The sequence below is a fragment of the Myodes glareolus genome, chromosome 27, assembly GCF_982192425.1.
Source record: "Myodes glareolus chromosome 27, mMyoGla1.1, whole genome shotgun sequence".
Taxonomy (NCBI): domain Eukaryota; kingdom Metazoa; phylum Chordata; class Mammalia; order Rodentia; family Cricetidae; genus Myodes; species Myodes glareolus.
Window position 1 is genome coordinate 1,819,611 of NC_142052.1, and position 27,049 is coordinate 1,846,659.

At 42.5% G+C, this 27,049-nt stretch overlaps 1 protein-coding gene across 2 annotated transcripts in view; it reads left to right on the forward strand.

Annotated features, from left to right (window-relative positions):
- Positions 1-27,049, forward strand: part of Reln (reelin) — a 433,437-nt gene that overhangs the window by 382,954 nt on the left and 23,434 nt on the right. For both annotated transcript variants that reach the window (XM_087902405.1, XM_087902404.1), the window contains exons 47-55: positions 4,335-4,475; positions 5,729-5,906; positions 7,836-8,029; positions 11,720-11,976; positions 17,474-17,628; positions 19,010-19,224; positions 23,960-24,137; positions 25,824-25,999; positions 26,147-26,253. In XM_087902405.1, the coding sequence (XP_087758531.1) occupies positions 4,335-4,475; positions 5,729-5,906; positions 7,836-8,029; positions 11,720-11,976; positions 17,474-17,628; positions 19,010-19,224; positions 23,960-24,137; positions 25,824-25,999; positions 26,147-26,253 (1,601 nt within the window). The remainder of the gene's footprint in view (positions 1-4,334; positions 4,476-5,728; positions 5,907-7,835; positions 8,030-11,719; positions 11,977-17,473; positions 17,629-19,009; positions 19,225-23,959; positions 24,138-25,823; positions 26,000-26,146; positions 26,254-27,049) is intronic.

Here is a 27,049-nt window from a genome sequence, read left to right on the forward strand (position 1 = left end):
AAACATAGTTCCCCTGTGTCACAAGATGTTGCTGTATAGAAGTAGAAATAGTAGTGGATTCAGTCATCCAAAAGAGCAGAGCGACTGAGTTGCCCAACACTGGTGAGGGTGGGCACCAGTACAACATTGCTCCCTGCGAAAACAGTGGCCCCTGAATATCAACTCCCTGTCCTTGGAGAGCACCACTCAGTAATGAGCAGAAAGAGATCTGCCCACAAGAGCAACCTGACAACATAATGGTCCAGGAAGGAACTGTGTCTCCCTGAAACATACTCACATGCATCCCCGATGGTGCTAAATTGTACTGAGTGCCAGGGAAGGAACAGGCTGTGGTGGGTCTGAATGAGACATGCCAGCTTTACAAGAGTCCTGAAGACAATGTCTCTGTGAAGACTAACACTTCCTGGGAAACCCTGGAGACACATAGGGGTACACCACGCAGAGAGAGAACGCACTCGGGAAAACACAAGTGCAAGGAGGTGGGAATGAGTTTGAGGTGCTAAAGAAACTCAAATGAGTGATGCTGGAAGCCAAAAGGGAAAAGAGGAGAGACCTGCGCTCAGACCCAACCCCCTGGGTCTATCTATCTCTGCTTGAAATTCCCACCTTGCCCTGTTCTTCCCTGCCATCGGCCCAAAGCAGATTCTTTATTAACCAATGGTAGTAAAACACATTCACAGCATCCAGAAGGGAATCCCACATCACCTTCCCTTTTTTATCTAAATAAAAAGGAAGGTTTTAACTTTAACATAGTAAAATTACATATAGCAAAAGGTATCAAGCAAGAATTACAGTTACAATATTTATATCTACTTTATCTTTTGTCATAGTTAATAAAAACTGTAATTATAGCTATCTATTCTTTAAATCCATCAAAGACCCCAGAAGGATATAATATTACCTAAGTTAACAGGAAGTGCATTGTAAGCAACTTCCAAAACTGTAGAATTGACAGAGGCAATTCACTGCCTGGACAGTCACCAAAGTTCTTTTGTAACATTGGGACTTCCATCTTCAACCTATAAGCCCATAGTATCTGGCAGACGTTTTTATGAAAGAGGAAATTTGAAAGACTATTTTGCCTCTTTTGGCAGTTTGTCAGTCACTTTCCTAAAGAATCTCTGGCAGATTCTTTTATAAAGCAGGCACCCTGAAGGACTGTCTCACCTTTAGGCAAGTTTAGTAGTCATTTTTTGTGGGTTTGTTTGTATATCCAGTTTATACAGCATACTACCAAGCAGTCCAGGCAAGAGCAGTTTCTTGCCCAAATGGCTACCAACTCCATAAGGAGCCTCTTTAATGCCCATCATCCTCTTGAAGTAGATTGGTGCTGTCAGGAACAGATGTGTCTCATTGTCATGAAAAGTCCTAAGTCCTTACAACATTTTAAATGCCGTATTTTGTTAGTCTTTGAACATTTTTAAGAATACTTATCCATCTGAAATATATTTTTGTACATCTAGAAAATCTAACATGACAAGTTTGACTATTATAAATGACTATCTATTAATCTTTATTCTTAATTATACATTACATTTTTAAATGAGCTGCACAAACACAATACCTTAAACAAGAGCAGAAATATATATAACAAAATTGACCTTAAATTTGTATCAATAGGTCAAGATTCATACCAATGCAAAGTATTCATTTCTATGTCATAACCCCCCTTTAAATGTAAACAAAGATTTATAAATAATCATTTAGGGACTTTGGACATTGTTCTCTAAACTATTCCTGATGATTGGGGGTGTTGTTAATCAGGTCTTTTATGGAATACCCTGTGTGGTAGGTCCATCTCAGTCAACAATCCTGAAGCTGTCATGAATGTTGGACCATCTGGGTCATTGCTTCGGGGGGGGGGGGGGGGGTCTTGTTTGATCAAACCATATTAGCCAGTAAGGAATCCATAGCTTTTTATTCTCTATGGAAACAAAAGCAGAACCTCTTTTCCAAATCAACATAATCTTAGACCCAAATTTTGAAGACAAAATACCTTTAAAACATATATGTTGGTTTAGCTTAGAAGCCTGTACAATGAAATGTCTCTCTGTACTTAGCTCATTCACAGTCAAAGAAAACATAATACTATACATAATCCAGACTCTCTGTGTATTTTCCATCTTTATGTGGCTTAATTTTTTTGCTCCTTTAATCTATGACTGTCTATACTCTGTCTCTTTAAAGACTTTGCTTTTTTTAAACTAATTTTCATAACTATCTATACTCTTTTTTTCCTCTCTCAAGGTTACATGTATTTTTTAAACATGCTGTGACCTGTTTAGATGTTTATTTCTGTCTGAATCTGTATTTATGGTGCATCTGTAATCATTTTTGACCAGGAGTGTTTTTAAATTGGAAAGCAGCTTGGTCTCAGCAGCACTGGATGCTGACTCTGTCTCTCTTAGCCTTTTAATAAGGTGGAGGTACCTTTACCACCAGCTCTGGGACTGCCAGGTGGGAGCTGTGCTCACCACCTCAACTCTGGTAAGCAATTAGCTCATGCTGCCACCAAGTCACTTGCAGCATGTTGCTCACAAACCCCATTCAAGTGCTCAGCCTCCTGAAAGAGCCAGAGTTGTTCCCGCAACTAGCACAAACCAGGAAGCCTTCTTAAAGGAGTCGGGCAGTTTTTGCTGCTACTGCTGAGTCAGGAAGCCTTCTCTTAAAGGAATTGTGCCTCTACTTGCTTCTAATAAACAGAACCTATCTTATAAAAGAAATGCAGCTACCAAGAAACTATGCTTGGCTGCTGTTTTTGTGGGTCTAGAAGCCCTCTTTTGTTTTTTTAGGTCTTATGTGAATTCATGCTCCGTGTTGGATGCCATTTTGTAGTCAGAGACTGCTCATTCATTTCCCGGCCACCTAGACCTGAAATAGTCACACAGAAACTTTATTAATTAAAACACTGTTCGACCAATGACTCTAGCATATTCCTAGTTAGCTCTTACATCTTAAATTAATTCATTTCTCTCAATTTGTGGCCTACTGGTAAGGTTCCTCAGGTTTCATGTTTCCTTCTGCTTTGGCAGCTACATGGCATCTCTCTAACTTCACCTACTCTCTCTATGTATCTCTGTTTACATTTCCTGCCGGGCTATGTTCTACCATGCCATTGGCCCAAAGCAGCTTCTTTATTAGCTAATGGTCATAAAACATATTCGTAGCATACAGAGGGGAATCCCACATCAGTTTTGGGCTTAATTTCAGTGCAACAAAAAGTGATCAGAAAGATCTGAGTCGAGATACTTCTGCTGGGCAGAGTGGGAGCTGGAGAGCCAGGTCTGCAGAAATGAGATTCTCAGGATATAAATTGAACCGAGCTGTCTCCCAGAATGAGAATCTTAGTTCTAATCTGTTGTTCTTTTTTAATTAATTACTAAACTTCATATAAGTATTTTCCCTTAGAAAATATAAGACTCTGGCTATTATTTTATCTTTTTTTCCCTTTCTAAGACATTCTCCAATCAAAATATTAAGTCCTTTAGTGTTAAATACACATGGCTCAATAAACACAAATTATTTCCTCCACAAGTCTTTAACGTTTGCCCGAGCCCCGGGTATTGTTTAGATTTTACTGCCATCTAGTGCCTTGGAACGCATGTTTGTGTCGCTGAACAAGATGCTCTCCAAACCATGAAGGAGGAGGTCCATTTCTGCTTCTGGAATGGAGAACGTTTAGGTTACTTTTATTTACTTCACTTTTTAACCGACGTAAAATAAGCCTGGCCTTATTTATCACCCCGTCTCTTCTCCGTAGACAGTTACCTGGATTTCATTGATCTCTCTGGTTTAAGTTTATCCCATCCCCTAAGGCTTCCTTCTATCAGGATAATCCCTCAGGGATGCTGAGTGGGGTGGATGCACGTGTCCACTGCCCTAGAGCGCAGGGGGAGAACAGGAAACCCAGCCCACATGCTGTTCTGAAGTTAAAGGCAGGAGGGTTAGTTGCTCAAGGGCAGGCATCTTCCTCCCAGTTCCATAACTCAACAGCCCTGGTGTTGGTACAAAGGCTGCCACACAAGCTCAGACCCTTACCAGTCCCTTGAGGCTCCCGGCTTTAGGATTAGATTTTGCTTCTGACGTAGTCTTCTTTTACACTACCCAGAAAGATCCCTGGGGCAAAAAATGCGTGCTGAGTCTTTTTGTTTGGCTTAGTTTTGTTAACTAGAGGTTTGCTTAGGCTACCATAGTAGCAAATGTTCTTTTAAAAATAGGAATGGGAGCGTGTCCTTCTGTGTTACCCACTTCGGGCTTCCCATAATGCTTCGGGCTTCCCAGAATCTGTTTCCCCACTGTGTTCTCCTTCATTGTAAATCTCTTCCTCCTCCAAGGTCTCAGGCCACTCGCTTCCGCTGGCACCAACCAGCACCTTTCGACAAGCAGCAGACGTGGGCCATCGATAACGTCTATATTGGGGATGGTTGTCTAGACATGTGCAGTGGCCACGGGAGATGCATCCAGGGAAGCTGTGTGTAAGTTGGAATCTTTCTTGTCTAAACAGCCTTATTCGTAATTCCATCCAGAAGGTCTCAGAATGCTGGGTTTTCCATCACTCCCGAGTGACCTTAGCTTTTGAACTTTTCTGAAATATAATATTGAACTAATGGTGGAATTAATGGCTTTTACAACTGCATTCTTACTTAGTGATTCGCACCTGAACAACAAACAGCTACATGGCCAAAAGAAAGCTGAATTATAATGGACTATATTCATTTTTCTTCTGTTTCTATGATACATTTGAGCCTTGAAAAAGATGATAGATAACTTTAGGAGTTCATTATCTTTTCCCCCCAAAAAGTAATACTAAGTCCAGATAGAAGTAAGGACATGCATTGATAATTCTTACATTGTTTGCATAATAAAGTATAGACATGTCTGGTCAGTTATTAGGCATATTTGAGAGGCAGCCTGCTATATCATTCTTGTAGATGTTAGCATCTTTGGAAGAATCTACTTTTAAAGCATCTCGATGGATGTGTGTGCAAGCACCGGCCACACACACACACACACACACACACACACACACACACACGTGCACTACAGCCTTTTTGTTTTGTTTTCTAAGACTGTGCTGTTCGATTGGTTAGTGTAGAGAAGCTAATAGAGAATTCATACGCTCTTCTCCACTGATCTCCATAAACATGGGAAATCTGGCCCTTGTTTAATGACTGGAACCCATATCCAGGATGACTCGGAAGAGCCCTGGACAGCCTCCCGGTCCTGTCCTAAACAGATAGCTGAGAACTCTGTTCGGGGATGGCTTTGGTTATCCAAAGCATCTTCAACTACTTAGCACACAGCCAGTTGGTGCTTCAATGGCTGGAAGCTTCTGCTTAAAGGACCAATTTCATATATTATTATCACCCAGCACTTTAGTTTGGCAGCTGCAGTTTATAGGCTATCTGAGGCTGTTTCCTGTGAGATAAGACGCTAGTATGTTGTTTAAAGCTGATTCTTTCTTCCACCTGCAACCCCTAGTCACTAGTTAGGAAAGCCTGGAAGCGGTTAATTCAAAGCCTGCCTCTAATCCTGGGGCATTGTTCAGGAAAGCAGGTGATCTTTGGCTCTGTGACTCTGTGAAGAACAGCCACATTGAATCAACCTGGTCTGCAGGTGGTCTTTGGCTCTGTGACCCTGTGAAGAACAGCCACATTGAATCAACCTGGTCTAGGAAAAAGTTGCTTTGTTTGCCATTGACTGTGCCTTTTTCTCTTTCCACACCCAGCTGTGATGAGCAGTGGGGAGGCCTATACTGTGATGAGCCTATGACCTCCCTTCCAACCCAGCTCAAAGACAACTTCAATCGTGCGCCCTCCAACCAGAACTGGCTGACTGTGAATGGCGGGAAACTGAGTACCGTGTGTGGAGCCGTGGCTTCAGGACTGGCTCTGCACTTCAGTGGGGTAAGAGTTGGGCTGGCGCTTGCTCCGTTTTCTGCCCTCTAAACTGAGTCCCTGAGGCGCCTTTGCCTTTAATGCCTGGTCGTCATCTGAACTCTCAACAGCGCTGAGCGTTTCCAGAATTCCCCTACCAAAAGCTTGCACTGAGGTTATCAAAAATTCAGCTGGCATGAGCACAGGGAATATTTAAGAACACATCTTTAAAGGACTTTGATAGATTTCCATGCTGAGAAAAGGACACCTAAGCAGTGTGTGTTGGGGATGGGCTCCGTGTGAATGGAGCCATAATTGAGACTGAAGAGTCAGCAGCCCAGGGAATGAGCTTCCCTGCTCCTTGAATGGACAAGCAACACCTAATTGTTTGTAAATCACCCCAGAGAGAGTAGCTTACTGGTAATTACTGAACATTCATATTTATAGTGTATTACTTTGTGAGCGTCAGAAGCAATATTGGAAAGTTTTCCTTTGAAAAAATTACAATCATTCTATTTTGCTGCCAAATTTTAACTTTGTAAATGTATCATTTCTTTAGTATCATGATTAGATAGGCAAATTAAGTTTTTTTAAAAAATAACCAATTCATACTCAACTCCTTCTTTTTTTTAAACTGTACTCTATCACTGAGTTCATATTGGTGCCAATGAAGTATTAATTTATATCCAGTATTTTACCCAGGGGAAACAAAAGTTTATAAATCATATTGATTTTTCATAATTGGCAACATTAAGTATGAATATTCGAAATACTCTTGTTCCTCAGTAGAAGTGAGAATGGCCAGGAATTCCACATATGCTCAGCTGACAAATACCTACCTATCAAGATTAATATATTGATAATTGATAATATCGATGACTTTAAATCAGCTATGAATATTTAAATAAATGACATTTGGGGCTGGGGAGAGATGCTTCAGTCAGTAAATGCTTGCTTTGTATAAAGACTTGGATCCCCAACATCCATATAAAAATCAAGCTTGGTAGCCTAGGTAACCCACGTGTGGAGGGTTGGGAGAGGGGTGAGGTGGGAGGAGAGAACAGCCAGCTCCTCAGAGCTCATTGGCCAGCAAGTCTAGCCAATCAGTTAGCCAATCCAACCCCAGGTTCAGTGAGAAACCCTGTTCTAAAAATAAGGTGGAGAGTGATGGAGGGAGGTAACCGACATCATCCTCTGACCGCTACATGCACGTGAACACATGTGAGCATGTAACCCCGTGCATCCATGTGCACATACACTCACACAAAACAACCACAGACATCCACACACATTTAAATAAATAATTTTTAAACCATTTAAAAGGACATTGTAACTATCTCATTATTAAATTAAATAATATAATTTTTTCAGTTGTGGTCATTTTAAAATTTCCCTATTAAAAATATTTACCTAAGGTGGCTGGAGAGATGGCTTAGCAGTTAAGAGCACTGACTGCTCTTCAGAGGACCTGGGTTCGATTCCCAGCACCACATGGTGGTCCCAGTGGTCAGTAATGGTTCCAGGGAATTCAACACATATATTCACACAGACATTCTTACACACATGTAAATGAAATTTTAAAAACTAGTTATGTCAAAATGTTACTTCCTTAGTAACTGGTGCTTCTTAGCAAATGCTAACTAATAATTGGAAATAAATTAATAAAAACTTTGGATAGTTACTTTAATCCCAACGTTTGCTATGGAGATATATGTATATTATATATTACAATATAAAAATATATGACTAGAAAACCTCCTTAGAATATATGACACTTGATTAAGTAAGTCTCAATACTGAAATCTGAAAGTTCAACAGACATGAGCTGGGCCACATGCTCGAAGCTACTGTACGAGAGATAAGAACACAGAATGACAAAACCAGAGAAAATCTGTAGTCTGCGATCTGCAGCCAAAATTCCTGATTGCTGCTTTTCCCCGGTCTGTTCCTCATTTTTAGGGCTGTAGCAGATTGCTGGTCACTGTGGATCTGAATCTCACCAACGCTGAGTTTATCCAGTTCTACTTCATGTACGGATGCCTCATCACACCGAGCAACCGTAACCAAGGGGTCCTCCTGGAGTACTCTGTCAACGGGGGCATCACCTGGAACTTGCTGATGGAGATTTTCTATGATCAGTACAGCAAACCTGGGTTTGTATCTGAACTGCAGTACCTAGGCTGTCAAGCTTGGGAAGGCTCCCAGTAACCGGCTGTCAGGGACTGAGGGGACCTCCAACTTACTTATCAATAAAGGACACCTCAGAGACACGCAGGAAGAGCTTCCTGGGGTATATAATAGCTAATCAGAGTTTTTATTTTAAAAGCAATTAGCTTTCATATCCCAGAGTAAGGTTAATTACTATATCAGAATGCCAACAGTAAATAGTGAAAAAAACATGGAGGCTGGGTGTTTGCTAATTTCAAAAACATGGACCCTGAGTGTATGATAATTTCGAAAACATGGAGGCTGGGTGTATGATAATTTCAAAAACTTGGAAGCTGGGTGTATGCTAATTTCAAAAACATGGAGCCTGGGTGTATGCTAATTTTAAAATCGTGGAGGCTGGGTGTATGCTAATTTCAAAACATTGGAGAAACAAACATTTGTTTAGCAAGTGTCTGCCCAGGGTAAACAAGGAAACAGGAAAATGGCAGTATCCTCAGGATGCGTAGACCCTCTTACATTCTTCTTAAAAGACCCTAAACAGCCATCAAATATGGACCAAATATTCTAAAAAGACAAAAAGCCGTCAGTGTAGCCAAGTAGAAAAGCCAGAGAGGGGCCACATACGATGATGCCTTTATGGAGCCTCGGTTACTCTGTTGGCTGAGGGGGAAGGATCAGACGGCCAGGCTGGGAAACATTGTGAGACCCCATCTCAACAGCAGAAGGAAAACAATAGAGGACATGAAATAAAAGGAAAACGTTGAATCAGGAGTTCCACCGTTGCCCTCCAGGCTCAGAAACTGGTTGAGATGATGGGGAGGAACTGTAAGACCCAGAGCCGGTTTGTGAGGTTAGGGAAACAGCGCTTTCCAAACAGAGCAGGGCCAATGCAGAGCTGAACTCTCAGAGTTCAGCATGCAAAGACCTTCTCAGGCTTAAACCAGACAGCTTCCCAGTCTGGAGCAGGGGAGGTGGGCACAAAATCTGCCTCGTACCCACGGAGCTATTGGCATTTGATGACTTATGGGAGAGGGAGCAGCAGTTTTCATCAGTGATTGACACTTGGTATATTGAACACACTTTAGGTCACGCACAGCATTGGTCAGCCAAAAACTCTGCATGGACTCTTAGTAGGGGCAGAGACCAGGAAGTGGAGTTGGGGCGAGAGGGGGGTGGGGAAGGATCTGGAAAGAGCTAAGGGAGGGGAACGAATATGATCAAAATACATCATGTGAAATTCTCAAATAATAGAAAAAGAAGGGTAAACTGTTGAAGTATTCCTGTCTCAAGGGAGTGAGGCAGAGGGAGAGAAGGGGACACTTACCAGCGTCCTCGGGCCTCCACACATGCCTGCGTGGACAGAAATACCCACATACCCACACATGCCTGCGTGGACAGGAATACCCACATACCCACACATGCCTGCGTGGACAGGAATACCCACATACCCACACATGCCTGCGTGGACAGGAATACCCACATACCCACACATGCATGCACACCACACATTGAAGTCATGACTGAAAAGAAGAGGTGGGAAGAGGGACTTTAAAGCGTCGCGATACGAGGAAATAAAATTTGGAGAGGCCTGCCTCAAAGCTGCAGGTCTCCAAGCACCCAGTAACTACATAACTGAGGATGAAGGGTTCACATTTTCCTGCCCTAGGGCACTCACCAGTGTTCCACGGTCCAAAGAATGTACAGATTGAAGGGTTAGAAGCCCTCACACGCATCCTAGTTGGTCCCAGTCCAGAATGCTACCTGCTATGCTGGACCCTTGTCACCTAGAAGGCACAAAAGAGCAGCAGGAAGGCCAAGCAGGTAGCTCAGGGTACAGTGCTTGTCTGGCATGGCCCGCAACACCAAAAAAGAAAAAAATCAACAAGAAAATGCCATGTTAACAAAAGGAAATGAGTTAAACCTCTTTAACGAGAAAGTCAAAGATTCAAGCAACTATTATTACAGTTTTAGGATCCATCTGAGATTAATTTACAGGAATTTTAGTGCTAAGAGGCTGAAAGACAGGTGGATAAACGGGTTTTAAAAAGGCCGTGATCTCTGCACAGGTTGAAAACTGAAGAAATTGTTTCCTTCAAGCCCTGTGAGCTCTGGATATAAACCAAATCTGTGGTTCTATTGCTGACTTTCAATGGGTATTTTAAATTGTAAATGTAAGTCCCATTTCTCCATGAGGAGGTTTGTATTGGAGCATTAAGCTATCTGTCCTTGGTGACTGAGTCAGAAGACATGCTGAATGTGTTTGCCCCTCTCTCCTTCAGTATTTCTTTCCCTGCATTCACTGAAGCACATTCGCAAAGCATTATCCATACCACAGGCAACTTCGGCCTGATTACCTTCAGGTTGAGGCTCAAGCACCCTCTATCACAACTGGTATCCATATTGCAAGCCTTTTGCTGGTATTTAGCAGATTCAAGTAAAAACAAAGCCAAGGAAGAAAGAGAGCGAAAATAACACTTATGTGACAGGAAAAATAAAGTCAATCTTGACTGTAGACTTACGGTTACCTCGCAAGGAATGAAGAATGTCTAAGGTCTACGAGCAACTCAGATAGCTGTTGGATTTGCGTATTGTTTACATTCTGTTTCTCTAGTTTAACAACTTGTAAAACGAAGCCAGTTAATCAGGGTCCACACCCAGGAATCGACAGGTTATATTTAAAAAAGGAGAGGGAGGTGGGGGTGTATCTGGGAGGAGTTGGGATTATGACCAAAATGCATTGTATGACATTCTCAAATAGTTAATAAAACTATTTTTAGTTTGTGTCGCGGGCTGTGCAGGCACATGAGAAACTGAACTGAATCCCTGGTATCCATGGTTTAAAAGCCAGGTCAGGCAGTACCCGCCTGTAATCCCAATAAGGGAGGTAAACAGGATTCCTGGAGTTCTCTATCCAGCCAGTCATTCTGGGAGCACCAAGGGCAGCAGTGAGAGACACTGTCTGGAAAAATGGAGAGCAATTGGAGAAGACCCTCGACATCGACCTCTGCCCTCTATCTGCCAACATACATCTTTGCACATGCAGCTGTATATACACACACACACACCCATACACTTACATATACATGCACACACCCATACACACACACATACATACACACACATACATACACACATACACACACATACACTCACATATACATGCACACACTCATATACACACACCCATACACGTCCATACACACATCCATACACATACACACACCCATACACGCACATACACGCACATACACGCACACACACCCATACACGTACATACACACACATCCATACACATACACACACCCATACACACACACACATACACGTACACACACACACATCCATACACATACACACACCCATACACACACATACACACACATACACACCCATACACGTACATACACACACATCCATACACATACACACACCATACACACACACACACACACACATACACGTACACACACACACATCCATACACATACACACACACATACACACACACATACACATACACACACATACACACACACACACACACACACACACAGTTTTAGGTAATGTCTTCACTTCACTGCCTTGGGACACACAACAGCTCATTGCTATTTCAGGTCTCCTCGTATGAAATATTTAACCTGTACATTTTTCTCACCCTCGTCATTTTCCATCAGGTTCGTGAACATCCTCCTCCCTCCCGATGCTAAAGAGATTGCTACTCGCTTCCGCTGGTGGCAGCCGCGACATGACGGCCTAGACCAGAATGACTGGGCCATTGACAACGTCCTCATCTCGGGCTCTGCTGACCAGAGGACAGTCATGCTGGACACGTTTAGCAGCGCCCCCGTGCCCCAGCATGAGCGCTCCCCCGCAGATGCTGGCCCCGTGGGAAGAATTGCTTTCGACATGTTCATGGAGGACAAGACTTCAGGTGATTTGTTCACTGATGCTGGACGGAAGTGCATTGAAGTGTAATGTGTGTGTCAGGGTGGGGGGAGTGGAGTGATCACGGTGTGTGTGTCAGGGCAGGAGGGGGTGATCACAGTGTGTGTGTCAGGGCAGGAGGGGGTGATCACAGTGTGTGTGTCAGGGCAGGAGGGGGTGATCACAGTGTGTGTGTCAGGGCGGGGAGTGGGGTGATCACAGTGTGTGTGTCAGGGCAGGAGGGGGTGATCACAGTGTGTGTGTCAGGGCAGGAGGAGGTGATCACAGTGTGTGTGTCAGGGCGGGGAGTGGGGTGATCACGGTGTGTGTGTCAGGGCAGGAGTGGGGTGATCACGGTGTGTGTGTCAGGGCAGGAGGGGGTGATCATGGTGTATGTGTCAGGGCAGGAGGGGGTGATCACAGTGTGTGTGTCAGGGCAGGAGGGGGTGATCATGATGTGTACATCACGGCAGGGAGCCAGGTGATCACAGTGAATTTGGGTCCTTTTTGGGTGTTCAGATGAGGTACAGAGTCAAGAACATTATTCTTTCGCCCCTGTCAATCTTCCCGTTAAACATTGTCTCTCATCTTTACTTTCATAAATAGTAGTTTGTGGATAGAAAATTTGGGGGGGGCATACTTTCATTTCTATGTTTCTTATTTTTTACTTTGGATGAACAAAAACATTTCCTGGCCTATTGTAGTCAGTGGTGGTAGTGTTTGGGTCCGGGCCCTCCTGAGCTAGAGTTCAGGCTGTCCTAGAACTCACCATGAACCTCACACTGACTTCAGACTTAACAGTGATCCTCCTGCCTCATCCTTCTGGTTCCTTTATTCACATCTGTTGTATTTTCTAAGAGGGCCCACTTGTGGTGGCATTTCGTGATTCAGATCATGCCTCGGGTTCCACGTGCTGTAGGACTTGCTTCTCATCCTTCATCCTCAGCGGGGATTATTCACTGTGACTGCCAAATAATGAGGACCGCACACAATTCTCATCTGAGTGTTTGTCGTTTTATAGTACTACCGTCATAAGCTTAAAGCGGTATCTCATATTAAGCCATAAGCGTAAGGTGGTATCTGATATGAAGTCTGTGGCTTCTTTATTAGCCAGTGGTGATGAAACATATTCACAGCATACAGAGGGGATCCCACATCACTCCTCCTCCTGTGACCACCCCTACCCTCTAGCCTACCCCCCATCCACTCAACAGAAAGGGTAAGGCCTCCCATGGGGAGTCAATAAGGCCTAGCTCATTAAGTTGAGGCAGGACCAAGTCCCCACCCCTACCATAGGAAATGAGCTCCAAAATTCCTGCTCATGCACTAGGGATAGATCCTGGTCCCCCTACCAGGGGTCCCATAAACAGACCAAGCTACGCAACTGCCACCCGCATGCAGAGGGCCTGGTTCAGTCCCGTGCAGGTTCCCCAGCTGCCGGTCTAGAGTCCACAGGCTTCCACTAGTTCTGGTCAACTTCTCTGTGGGTTTCCCACTCATGATCTTGAACCCCTTTGCTCACATAACCCTTCCTTCCCACGCTTCAACCTGGAACTCAGCCTGGTGTTCGGCTGCGGATCTCTGCATCTGGTTCCATCAGTTACTGGATGAAGGCTCTCTGATGATAGTTGGGGTGGTCCTCAATTTGATTGCAGGGAAAGGCCAGCTCAGGTACACTCTCCAGTATTGCTAGTAGTCTTAGCTGGGGTCATCCTTGTGGACTCCTTGGAATTTCTCCAGCACCAAGTTTCTCCTTAACCCCATAATGGCCCCCACTATCAAGATGCCTCTTTCATTGCTCTCCCTCTCCTTCCCTCCCCCAATTCGACCATCCCATTCCTTCCTGTTTTCAATCACCCCATCCTGTCCCCTCTAACCACCCCCCAATTTACCCAGGAGATCCCTTCTACTTCCCCTTCCCAGAGCAATCCATGCATCCCTCTTAGGGTCCTCCTTGTTACGTACATAGCTTTTCTGGAGTTGTGAACCGTGGCCTGGAGATCCTTTGCTTTACACTTAGTATCCACTCATGAGTGAGTACGTACCGTGTTTGTCTTTCTGGGTCTGGGTTACCTCACTCAGGATGATTTTTTTTCTAGTTCCATCCATTTAGCTGCAAGTTTCATGATGTCATTGTTCTTTACGGCTAAGTAGTACTCCATTATGTAGATGTACCACATTTTCTTTATCCATTCTTCAGTTGAGGGGCATCTAAGTTGTTTCCAGGTTATGGCTGCTACAAATACTGCTGCTATGAACATAGTTGAGCAAGTGTCCTTGTGGCATGATTGAGCATCTTTTGGATATTTGTCCAAGAGTGGTAATTCTGGGTCTTGAGGTAGATTATTAACCAATTTTCTGAGAAACTGCCATACTGCTTTCTAAAGTGGCTGTACAAGTTTGCACTTCCACCAGCAGTGGAGAAGTGTTCCCCTTACTCTACATCCTCTCCAACATAGGCTGTCATCAGTGTTTTTGATCTTAGCCATTCTAACAAGTGTAAGATGGTATCTCAGGGTCATTTTGATTTGCATTTCCCTGATGACTAAGGATGTTGAGCAATTGCTTAAATGTCTTTTGGCCATTTGAGATTCTTCTGTTGAGAAGTCTCTGTTTAGATCTGTACCCGATTTTTTAATTGGATTATTTGGTATTTTGATGGCTAGTTTCTTGAGTTCTTTATATATTTTGGAGGTCACCCCTCTGTCAGATGTTGGGTTAGTGAAGAACTTTTCTTATTTTGTAGGCTGACATTTTGGCTCATTTACCGTGTCCTTTGCCGTACAGAAGCTTTTCATTTTCAGGAAGCCCCATTTCTTCATTGTTGCTTTTAGTGTCTGTGCTACTGGTACTATTTTTATGGAGTAGTCTCCTGTGCCAATACATTCAAGGCTGTTTTCTCCTTTCTCTTCTATCAGGTTCATTATAACTGGATTTATGTTGAGGTCTTTGATCCACTTGGACTTGAGTTTTGTGCAGTATAGTGCAATAGATATGGATCAATTTGCAATCTTCTGCATATTGACAGATTCAAAGCCTTGCCATGTTTTTTCCTGTGTAATAATTTGCATAAGTAAGTTTGCAGTCAGAATAATTTAGGCATTACTTCTGTATTTAAAAAACCAATATAAGCCAATTTGAAGTACCTACTATATATGCTTGTTTAGTTTGTCCCTGACTCATGATTGAAGAAAAGCATTCCTGGTGCCTGCCCATGTTGCAGAAAAACATTTCTAGAAGCTAGAACATCTGGTCACAGAAGCAGCTTCTGATAGCACAGAGGAGGGTAGTGGGTTTGCTGGTGAACCTTCTATCAGAACAACAGCTCTGCAGCATCAAATGAAAGGCGCCCCACAGAGAAGCTGGCTCTGACTCTCTGGAGTCTGAATGTTGGTTCACACTGATTCTGCAGCTTTGTCTGCGTCTATGTCCTGTGTCTGTCACTCTAGTTCTCTACGAATGAAGATGCAGACAGTAGAACGGTGCCATTGAGCCGTATGAATTGAGTAATATGTTTTTCTGTAGACACGTGTGCTCAGACCAAACTCAGACTCACTATAGGTGAAATCTGAATTACAAGAAAATTGCTTGGTGTCTTTGGATCTCTGGAGTCATCTTCCTCTGCTGCTTACATGCCTGCCCCAAGCCTCTGGTTATGCCTATTTGTCTCCACTGTAGATATGGGACTGAATAGAAAGCTTAGAAAGTTGGACCGATAAGATCAAGGTCTATCATCAACTAGATACAATTTCCATTATTTATGTTTTGTATTTTTTCATTTCTAACTTTACTGGCTAACAAATATAATATAAAATCACCTCTTCCCACTAGGCATAATGACATAAGCCTGTAATCAAAACACCCAAAAAGCTGAGGCAGGAAAATCTCAAGCTCCAGTCAGTCTGGGCTACATAGAGAATTCCCAGTTAGTAACATGAAACACTAAATAGACTAAGATAGAAAGGAAGAAATAAGAGAGGAGGGAGGAGGGGAGGGGAGGGGAGGGGAGGGGAGGGGAGGGGAGGGGAGGGGAGGGGAGGGGAGGAGAGGAGAGGAGAGGAGAGGAGAGGAGAGGAGAGGAGAGGAGAGGAGAGGAGAGGAGAGGAGAGGAGAGGAGAGAAGGAAAGGGAACTGTGAGGGAACTGAGTGTCTATGTATATCTGTATGTCTATATCTATGTTTGAATAGAAGATGGAGGATCAACACAGAAGATGGATTCTGCATTAATAATTCATAATTCTGCTGCTTATAGAGTCTTCCAAATCCCATCTTTAGGTTTTTATTTATTTGTTTTGGTTTTTTGTTTTGTTGCTGTTGTTGTGTTTTATTTTTTCTCAGCACATTTTCTCAAAGAATTACTGTTGATCTGGTTTAGGAAAGTTGATGATTCTTTTTAAAATACTTTCCCACAATACTTAAATATTCAAATCTAAATATTCAAGAATAAAGAATGTTAGTGAAGCAAACTTAGCATTTTGGAGATAATAAGAGTTCCCTTCTCGCTGATGTCGTTTTGAGTTGTTGAAGCGTCTTAAGTAGCCCAAGCTGCTCAAACTTGCCATGGAGCTGAGGTTAGCCTTCATCTCCTGATCCACCTGTGCCCACCTCCAAGGTGCTGGGATTCCAAGTGTTCAGGACCATGCCCATCTTAATCTGAATTGCTTAAGTAATCTCTTTATACTACACCTTAATTTTTTTTAGGCTGAGCACAACTTAACAATTTAGGATTCAAACTTAGTCTTTATGAGAAACTACTCAATGCAAAGCTCAATTTTTCTCAAATGCTGTCTGGGCCTCCAAAGTTATTTTTCATCCAATTAGAGTGGTTTTCCGGGATGTGGCAAAGGAGAAAACAGGGGTCACTTGCAATAGTTCTATTATGTGTGAGGGAGAAATTCTAATGATTCTTTGATAACATTGTACCTGTAGTTAACAATAGACAGATGGACATGGTGGTTTCTGCCTGTAATCTCAACACTCAGGAGGCAGAGACAGGAGGATCACCATGAGTTTGAGGCCACCCTGGGCTACATAAACCCTGTAGGTAGGTAGGTAGATGGATGGGTGGATGGATCGATAGATCAGTGGATCAATGGATGGATCAATGGATTGGTGGACAGATGATGGCTGGATGGGTAGATGGGTAGGCGGATGGATGGACACACATTTTATTTCAAAATCCATTGTGGAGCTGGCCATGGTAGTACATTGTTATAATTTGTAGCACTCAAGAGACTGACTTAAGAGAATCAATCCTGAGTTTGGAGCCAGCCTGAGCTGTAATAGTAAGATATTGTCTTTTCCATCCAACCCCTCAAAAATGCACTAGGAATATGTTGGTTATTATAATATCCATGGATGTAAAATGATATTTCTACTAGCGTTTCTTTTATGTGATATATTCTATGTAAAAGAAAATTCTACTTAATTCTAGGACTTGGTTAAAGTGAATGTTTCCTTTGACTCCTTGATAAGCCTGCCATCCCTTTCTGTCCTTGTTTAAGTGAATGAGAACTGGCTCTTCCATGATGACTGCACGGTAGAAAGGTTCTGCGACTCCCCTGACGCTGTCATGATCTGTGGCAGCCATGACGGACGAGAGGTGTATGCAGTGACCCACGACCTGACTCCCACGGAAGGCTGGATCCTGCAATTCAAGGTGAAATTATCATGGTCTCACTCCCATAAAGAACCAGACGCCAACAACATAACTAATGAGAAACATCCTAAAGGTCATCCAATCTTTCATTGACTTAATATGTACTTTGAAAAATGAAATTTGATTTTAAGGTAGCATAAAGCTCATCTAAATAGTGCCTAATGATTAAAAATGTTGTGCTTCTACACTATTTAAGGCTAAAATTTCAGATTTTGCATAAAAGCAAATAGTGACAATCAGGATTATATACTTACAGAACAAAAATATTGGTTTAGGAAACTCAAGGTACTGATGGCAACTTATGAAGTTAAATCACTATATAAAAAGTAAGTTAGCTAGAGAGATGGCTCAGTGGATAAGGGCACTGGCTGCTCTTCCAGAGGTCCTGAGTGCAATTCCCAGCATCCACATAATGGCTCACAGCCATCTATAATGTGTTCTGATGCCCTCTTCTGCCACACAGGTATATATGCAAATAGAGCATTCATATGCATAAAGTACATGAATAAATAAATAAATATTTTTTTAAAAAAAAAAAGGATGTTGACTTGATGTGTTGGTGCCCTCCTTTAATTCAGGCACTCAGGAAGCAGAGGCAACTGGATCTCTGTGAGTTCAAGGCTAGCCTGATCTATATCGCGAGTTCCAGGCCAGCTAGGGCTACATAGTGAAATCCTGCCTCAAAAGCAAAACAAAAGTTAAATTATTTCTTACAAGACTAAATCTATAATGGTTATTTCTGCTTTTTCTAGAAGCTGTTAAGATGTTTCTGTGGAACAAAAATTACAGACTATAACAGCATGGTTAGAATTCATGCCAAGAGCAGCTTTGGGGAGCATTTGGGCCAGCATTTCTTCCTCTGTGTTCTGTCTACCGAATCCCCCTGTGTCTGCAGATCTGACACATTGTGGCTGTGGCTGTGTGAGAGGCATTGTGTTTCTCTTGTCGCTTCACTGCACCTTGCTTGCAGGCGAAAGTGATTTATTGAGAATTATAAATCATATGACAAAATAGGAACATCAGTAAGGCTGCTAGCAATCCTTTTTGGTCGGGTGTTCTACCATACCTAAGTGCCAGGCCATTAACAAAACCATTTGTAAGTGTGGGCACAGGCCTTCCCAGGAACCCAGCCAGCGTGGCAGGGGCACAGGTATCGGCTTCTCTCCCAAATCCTTACACAATGTCCTTGGCACTCTCTACGCTTTGTCACCTTGAGTAACCATGCCAATGTCCCCTGCTCATCAACAGAACAAATAACGCACTTGAAAATATAGGGCGGTAGATATCAAGGGATCTGTGCCCCTCTACTGCCAATTCTTTGGAGATGAAATATGTTAATACGGTTTTAATGCCTTGACAGTCTTCATTTTCTGACTATTAGATCTCTGTTGGATGCAAAGTGTCTGAAAAGATTGCCCAGAATCAAATCCATGTGCAGTACTCTACTGACTTTGGTGTGAGCTGGAACTACCTAGTCCCTCAATGCTTGCCTGCCGATCCAAAATGCTCTGGAATTGTCTCACAGCCTTCTGTGTTCTTCCCGACGAAGGGTTGGAAAAGGATCACCTACCCACTTCCTGAAAGCTTAGTGGGAAAGTAAGTTGAAAATTAAAATAAAACATGGCTACAAACATCCAGAAGGCAAACATGGGGACTGCTGTCTAGTATCAGATTATATATCATTATGGGTAAAGTGCTCTCTTCTGCTCTAACTCTGGAGTCCCTGGTTGGTGACTACCATGACAAACTTTCTTCTGCCCTAACTCTGGAGTCCCCGGTTGGTGACTACCATGATGAACATTCTTCTGACCTAACTCTGGAGTCCCTGGTTGGTGACTACCATGATGAACATACTTCTGTAATCCTTAGACTTGAGGGCTTGGTCCTCAGTGAATGGCCCTGTCATGTCCTCCTCTTTCCTAAACCCTAGGGCCGTCAAGTAGGAACAGAACAAAAAAATGCTTGCCTCGGAGCCAGATACAAAGACTCATCTTAACTACCCTACTGGCCTTGCAGACTGTAATCCAACATAAAGATGTCGCCCGAATCCTTGAGAGAGCAAGGAGCAAATCACAACTCATACTAGCTTCACACCTTCTAACTTCAGGCCATGTGTGTCAGGTGGCTCTTGGGTCTTATCTTTCTCTGACCATGGAGCACTGCGTTCTGCACCCGCAGTGAAACCCAGTAAGCCTGGATCAGTGGCGATCATGGCCATTAAATGGTGTTCTGGGAAGTCTGTAGATAATTTAGGGAGATTTCAAAAATTCCCATCCACTGTAAAATTAAGAAAAGAGGTGCATTAAGCAAAATGACAGGCGTGCTTCTACTAGATTAGTCACAGAGTCTGGCTATGTACAACGGCTTCTGCTGAAACAGATCATGATTTATGAGCAGGACTGAGCCTCTGAACAGAGCGGTGTGCACAGCCTGTCCAGTCCTGTTGATGACACCATCAGTTTCCTGGACCAGATCAAACCCCAACCTACGGTGACTCACTTAAAAATGAAGTATTCTAGTGTTCGAGAGACAGCTCAGCAGCCGACCCCAGTTTGGTTCCCAGCACCCACATTGGATGGCTCACAACCCCATAGCTCCAGGTTCAGAGGATCTGCTGCCCTCTTCTGGTCCCTGCTGATACTGCACACACGTACACAAAGTCCACACACAAACGTGTGCAGATACACATAATGGAAATTAAAGCTCTTTTTTAAAACACATTTTATCTATAGCAAAAATGTAAAGATGAGTAGACTCTAGGACTGGTTGGTTTGTATATTTAAGAATGGTTTTAAGGTTCATTGAAATGGCCGGGAGATAAGGACGTTTTCTGCCAAATCTGATAGCCAGAGTGAGATCCCTGGGACTACACACCCACATCCTGACATACACATACACAAATAAATATAATAGCAATATTCTATGTATTCTTAAATGATTTCAAGGACACCGTTGTCTTGCTCTCTTCTCCCTCTAATGATGGCACAGGACTTGTTCTCAGCTTGAAGAGGGTCCCCCGTTGAATATAAGATGGCTGCCAGAAATGTTCCCTTACCTGTGTCCAGTGGGAGAGAGAGGGTTGTTTTTCTTTCTCAGAGATCCAGAACAACCACCTCCTTGAATCCCATTGGTACAAATTAGGCCGTTCCTAAATCACTTAATGATTGGGAAATTATATTAAAATGATCATCCCTCAGTGAGTCATGTGGGACAGAATGCATGCTGGGGACTCCACGATGGATGATTCGTTTGTGCCTCCTATGCGCTCTCTCTCCTCTCTCCTTTCTGTCTCCCTGTCTCTGTTTGTGTGTCTCTTATGTGTGCATATTATCGTATACACATACATTCTATATATAATTTACACAGTGTACAAACGTAGCACTTGTTCAGATGAAGGACTTTTACTGTCATGTGACTCATGTACCCACCACATAAAAGGAGATGCAGAACATTTAAATCGCCCTAGAAAGTTCTTTAATACACTTTATTTTAATATAAGCTTAATTAGAGCTTTTTTTTTTACCCAGAAGACATAGAAGAACAATGATGAAATTAAAAATCTCTGGGAAATTGTCTTTTATATCACCCTTTCAAAATTGTTTTCTAATTACTACAGTTACTTTGAGACTATTGATAATCTTCAAGGAATTGAGAAGCTACTGTTTCCTAAGTGCCTGCGGGCTGCGTGCGTGCTAACAAGACTGTCATAGGCTCCACTCGCCTGTACAACTTCAGAAATGTAATTCGGCAATCACAATGCTCCCACAACCACTGGCATTCAGCTCTTTTGCTCATCCAATCAATAAATGGGCCAGTGAACAGAATAGATAATTCTCAAAAGAAGAAACACAAACACAATGCCAATAACTATTTGAAAAAAGATTTCAATGTCCTTCGTCATCAGGAAAATGTACATTAAGACTGCTTTGAGACTCCATGTCACTCCGGTCAAAATGGCATTGAGATAGCAAATGAAAATACGCAAGCTGGCTCCGTGGGTAAATCCACTTGCCACCACGTTTGAAGATCAGAAGTTCACCCTTGGAACCCACAGGCACACTGTGACACACACAGAGGTCAGATAGATGATAGACAGATGATAGATAGATAGATAGATAGATAGATAGATAGATAGATAGATAGATAAGATAGATAGAGAGAGATAGATTATAGGTAGATAGATAGATGATAGGTGATAGATAATAGATAGATAGATAGATAGATAATAGATAGTTGATAAATGGACAGATAGGTAGATAATAGATAGATTATAGGTAGATAGATGATAGGTGATAGATAATAAATGGATGAATAGATAGATAGGTAGGTAGATAGACAGACAGACAGACAGATAAGATAGATAGAGAGAGATTATAGGTAGATAGATAGATGATAGGTGATAGATAATAAATGGATGAATAGATAGATAGGTAGGTAGATAGACAGACAGACAGACAGATAAGATAGAGAGAGATTATAGGTAGATAGATAGATGATAGGTGATAGATAATAAATGGATGAATAGATAGATAGGTAGGTAGATAGACAGACAGACAGACAGATAAGATAGATAGAGAGAGATTATAGGTAGATAGATAGATGATAGGTGATAGATAATAAATGGATGAATAGATAGATAGGTAGGTAGATAGACAGACAGACAGACAGACAGACAGATAAGATAGATAGAGAGAGATTATAGGTAGATAGATAGATGATAGGTGATAGATAATAAATGGATGAATAGATAGATAGGTAGGTAGATAGACAGACAGACAGACAGACAGACAGATAAGATAGATAGATAGAGATTATAGGTAGATAGATAGATGATAGGTGATAAATAATAGATAGATAGATAGATGATAGATTGATAGATGATAGATTGATAGATGATAGTTAGGTGATAGATAATAGATAGATAATAGATAGTTGATAAATAGATAGATAGGTAGATAATAGATAGATTATAGGTAGATAGATAGATGATAGGAAGATAGATGATTGATAGACAGATAGGTGATAGATAATAGATAGATAGATGGATAGATAGATAATAGATAGATAGTTGATAAATAGACAGAGGTAGGTAGATAGATGATAGATAGGTAGGTAGATAGATAGATAGATAGACAGATAGAAGATAAGATGTAAAATATATTTTTAAGCAATGGCATCAAATGATACTGGAGGACTATGAAGTTATGAAGAACTAATATTCATTGTTGTTTGGGGCTTAAACTTTCATAGCCATAATAGAAATCAATATGCAGACTCCTCAAAACATTGAAAACTACCATATCACCCAACTATACCACTCTAGGGAATATAATAAAGGGATGCTCCAACAACATACCACAGAGATCCTTGCAAATCCTTGTTTGTAGATACCTTGCTCATAATAATGAAGAAACAGAACCAAGAAAGATGGGGTACAGGACTGGAGAGAGGACTCAACAGTTGAAAATACTGGGTGCTCCTCCAGAGAACCCCAGGTTCGGTTCCCAGCACTCACTGGATCTCCAGGGCCCTCTTCTGGCCTCTACGAGTATTACATACGTGTGCATGCAGAACACCTATACATATAAAATGATGAATAGATGTGTCAAGGTGGTACAGACAGATGATGAAATTTTATGCAGCTACCAAGAGAAATTAAATCATGACATTTTCAGGAAATGATGCAATGGAAATCATTATGCTTAGCAGAATAAGTCAAACAGTGCAGGTTTTCTATCACCTGTCGAACCTCAATTTAAAACTTTGGTGTCTGCACTGTGGGGAAGGGTCACAAGCTAAAAAGGAGATCATGGAGGAGGCCTCCAAGGAAAGTGTAGACAGTTAAAGGTAGAGAAATACATTTAACAAATTAGAAGTTGGAAATCACTAGAAGAAGAAAGGGAAGTGGCCAGAGGAGGGAGAGAGAGCTTGAGGGAGGACGGCCAGGGAGGAGGGTGAACGAGCACAAAGCGTAGCGTTGCGTTGGTAAGACGGCGCCGTGATGGGATGCATTACTTTGTACACAAACCCTAAAACTCAACTTTATGAACAAGAAAAAGGAATCTGGCTCATATTTACAGGTGAAACTGTAAAATAATCTCTTACTTAAAAGTCCCCACTGGTTTTTATTTGTTTCACAAGTTGAAAGCGGCGCACGGTTCCGCTACTGGAAATTGGAAGTGGTCGGGAAGCATTTTTATGACCTCATTCCATCCATGGAGAATAAATGCCTTAAGTGCTTCTGTCTCCCAAGCACGGAGCACACGTGTGCGGTAAAATAGCTCTGGGTAACGTTAATTTTTGCTTTTCTCTCCTCTGCTTTGGCCAACAGTCCCGTAAGGTTTCGGTTCTACCAAAAGTACTCAGATGTGCAGTGGGCAATCGACAATTTCTACCTTGGCCCTGGCTGCTTGGACAACTGCCGAGGCCACGGCGACTGTCTGAAGGAACAGTGCATCTGTGACCCAGGGTACTCGGGGCCAAACTGCTACTTAACTCACACGCTGAAGGTACCGTCGAACCCTTCACCCGCAGGCTGTCCTGTGGCCGGTTTTCATACATGAGGCCAGTAATCTGTAGCCAGCATGTCCGTTCCCCCATTTGTCTGTCTCTTCCCTTCCCCCTGCCCACCCCTTCCCTATCTGTCTCACTGTGTAGCCCTGACTGGCCTAAACTAGCTGTGTACACCAGGTTGGCCTCAAACTCATAGAGATCCACCTCACTTTGTTTCTCAAGTTCTCGAATTAAAGGCATGTGCCACTGTGCCCAGCTTTTTTTCTTTAAAAGCAAAACACTGTTTAAAGTCAGTATTTAGCCCTTTTAAAGATGCTCCTTTTTAACGGATACAAGGTGTTGTTGTTATTCTTATCAAATGAAGCAAATATTACAGGTAGCCCCACAGACCGAATTTTCAAGCATGCTTACACAGTGCTCAAATGTTTACCCAGAAATCTTATGATCTAATTAATTCATTAACTACTCAAATGTGGCTGCGTGGTAGCTGCATCGTCATTTTTGACACATTAGCTATTATATTCAATATGTAAAGTTAATGCGGTTTCTGAACACATTGTCATAGAACATAGAGCACATACATCATTGTAATAGCAGAAAGACGCCTCAGCTGAAACAGTACAGTTGCCAGACATAGTAGCCCCCCACTGTGATCCTGACTCCCATTGAGTTCCAGGCCAGCCTGAATTATCGTAGGAGATCCTCCCTCAAAAAAGTTCATGTAATTGAAACCTAGTAAATAGTGAAAAGAAAATTTGAGGACATTGCTCATTTATGTCTAAAGGGGGGAAAAAAACCTAAGACTTCATGTGAACATTCAAATTTCATTAGTGTCTCTCGGAGAAGAAATCATACTGAACTCCAGTTCGGTCCTCTAATGAGGGCATGTGCGGTTAACTGTGCATTTCTGGCTCGTGTTCTTGCATACGAACAATCATTTATAAAAACCGTGCTCATTTTCTCACCACTAGTGAAGCAAAGTGAGGCTGGCTTATGTTTGCATGCCTTTAATTATAGGGCTGATTGTTGCGAGTTTGAGCAAATGAGACTTTATTTAAACATTTAGCTGCACAAGACAGAATCCTCCTACAGAACTGGAGACATGTAGACAGGGGTGCATATAGAGATTGCTTTTACTGCAGTTGTAGCTCTATGTCCCCTAATCATCAGATAAAATCATGTTGATATTTATTATATTTACTCTTTGGATAAAATAAAATCTCAGAGCTTAAAGGCCAGTGAATAAGAAACAGTATTTATGTGTTTGGTTTTAGGTATTATGTTTCCAGGACAGCTGGATGTCTCTGAACAGGAAAAGATTGTTTCACGAATCTAGCCATCATTTAAGTTACTCTGATTCTGCGCTTACTAACATTATATTAAAAAGATAATGACACGTTGACTTTGAATCTACGTTTTAATGTGTGTTCGAATAAAAGTTTGTATTTCATAGTTAAAAAAATAAAAGTCTGAGTATTAAATTTTTATTTAATCGGTTTAAATTATCTTCAGTAAATGGTAGAAAGTCAAATTGTGAGCATAACCTTCCGACTTTCAAACATATCTTTGAAAAAACTCTGAAATCGGTTCTATTATTCTAAGTCCAAGCAAGTGGATTAGATAAAGTACCATCGTTCTACCTGAAATTGTTCTGTCTAACCACGCTCTATGGAACTCCGCAGACCTTCCTGAAGGAGCGCTTTGACAGCGAGGAAATCAAGCCTGACCTCTGGATGTCCTTAGAAGGCGGAAGCACCTGCACGGAGTGTGGGATTCTCGCCGAGAACACCGCGCTCTATTTTGGGGGCTCCACCGTGAGACAGGCTATCACTCAAGACTTAGATCTCAGAGGTGCAAAGTAAGTCACACTCTCAGCCTTCTATCCCAGCTTTGCAGACTCACGCCACACAGAGTGCTGAACACGTGTGGATGCGATTACTCAGCCCCTGAGCGGCCTCTGCGCTCCGGTCCGCCATTCTGACCGAGTATATGCGCTTTCGCTTAGGTTCCTACAGTACTGGGGGCGCATCGGCAGCGAGAACAACATGACCTCTTGCCATCGGCCCGTCTGCCGGAAGGAAGGAGTACTGCTGGATTACTCCAAGGATGGAGGTCTGTTTCAGAGCGCATGCCCACGCTCCACCCCGCGCCCCTCAGAAACGTCTCTGCCGAGCTTTGCTGGCGGTCATAGTCATGAAGACCTCCACTGCAAAGCAGCATGTCCAGCTCGTGTTGCGCGTCCTATTCAGGGACTACTTTTAGGCAAAAGCTGCCCTTCCACAAGGGGTTGAGAGAGAGATCCCATTAAAAAATAAAATAAAAGGTTTTTTTTTTCTTTTCTTTTCTTTTTTTTTTTTTTTTTTTTTTTCGAGACAGGGTTTCTCTGTGGCTTTGGAGCCTGTCCTGGAACTAGCTCTTGTAGACCAGGCTGGCCTCGAACTCACATAGATCTGCCTGCCTCTGTCTCCGGAGTGCTGGGATTAAAGGCATGTGCCACAAGCACCCGGCTAATAAAAGGGTTTTTAATAGAATTTGTTTTCATTTATTCTGGGAAATACTTGGATATGGTGTATCTTTACCTATCCACAACCCACCTCTCCCCCTCCATTTCCCCCCCACACTCCCTCCCACCTGCCATCCCCCTTCCACCCCCACCCTCCCACCCCACCCACGTACTCTAACATACCTCTTCCCTGGTTGCCCCATGTCCTCTTTTAAAATAGATTTTTTTGTAAGAGAATTAAAAAACAAATTTTGAATGATGTTCTGAGTGAAATAGGATTTCAAAGGAATCCTAGGCCCAGCAAAGTGGTATATGCCTTTAATCCCAGCACTCGGGAGGCAGAGGCAGGCAGAGCTCTGTGAATTGGAGACCAGCCTGGTCTTGTAGGACAGCCTGCATCACATA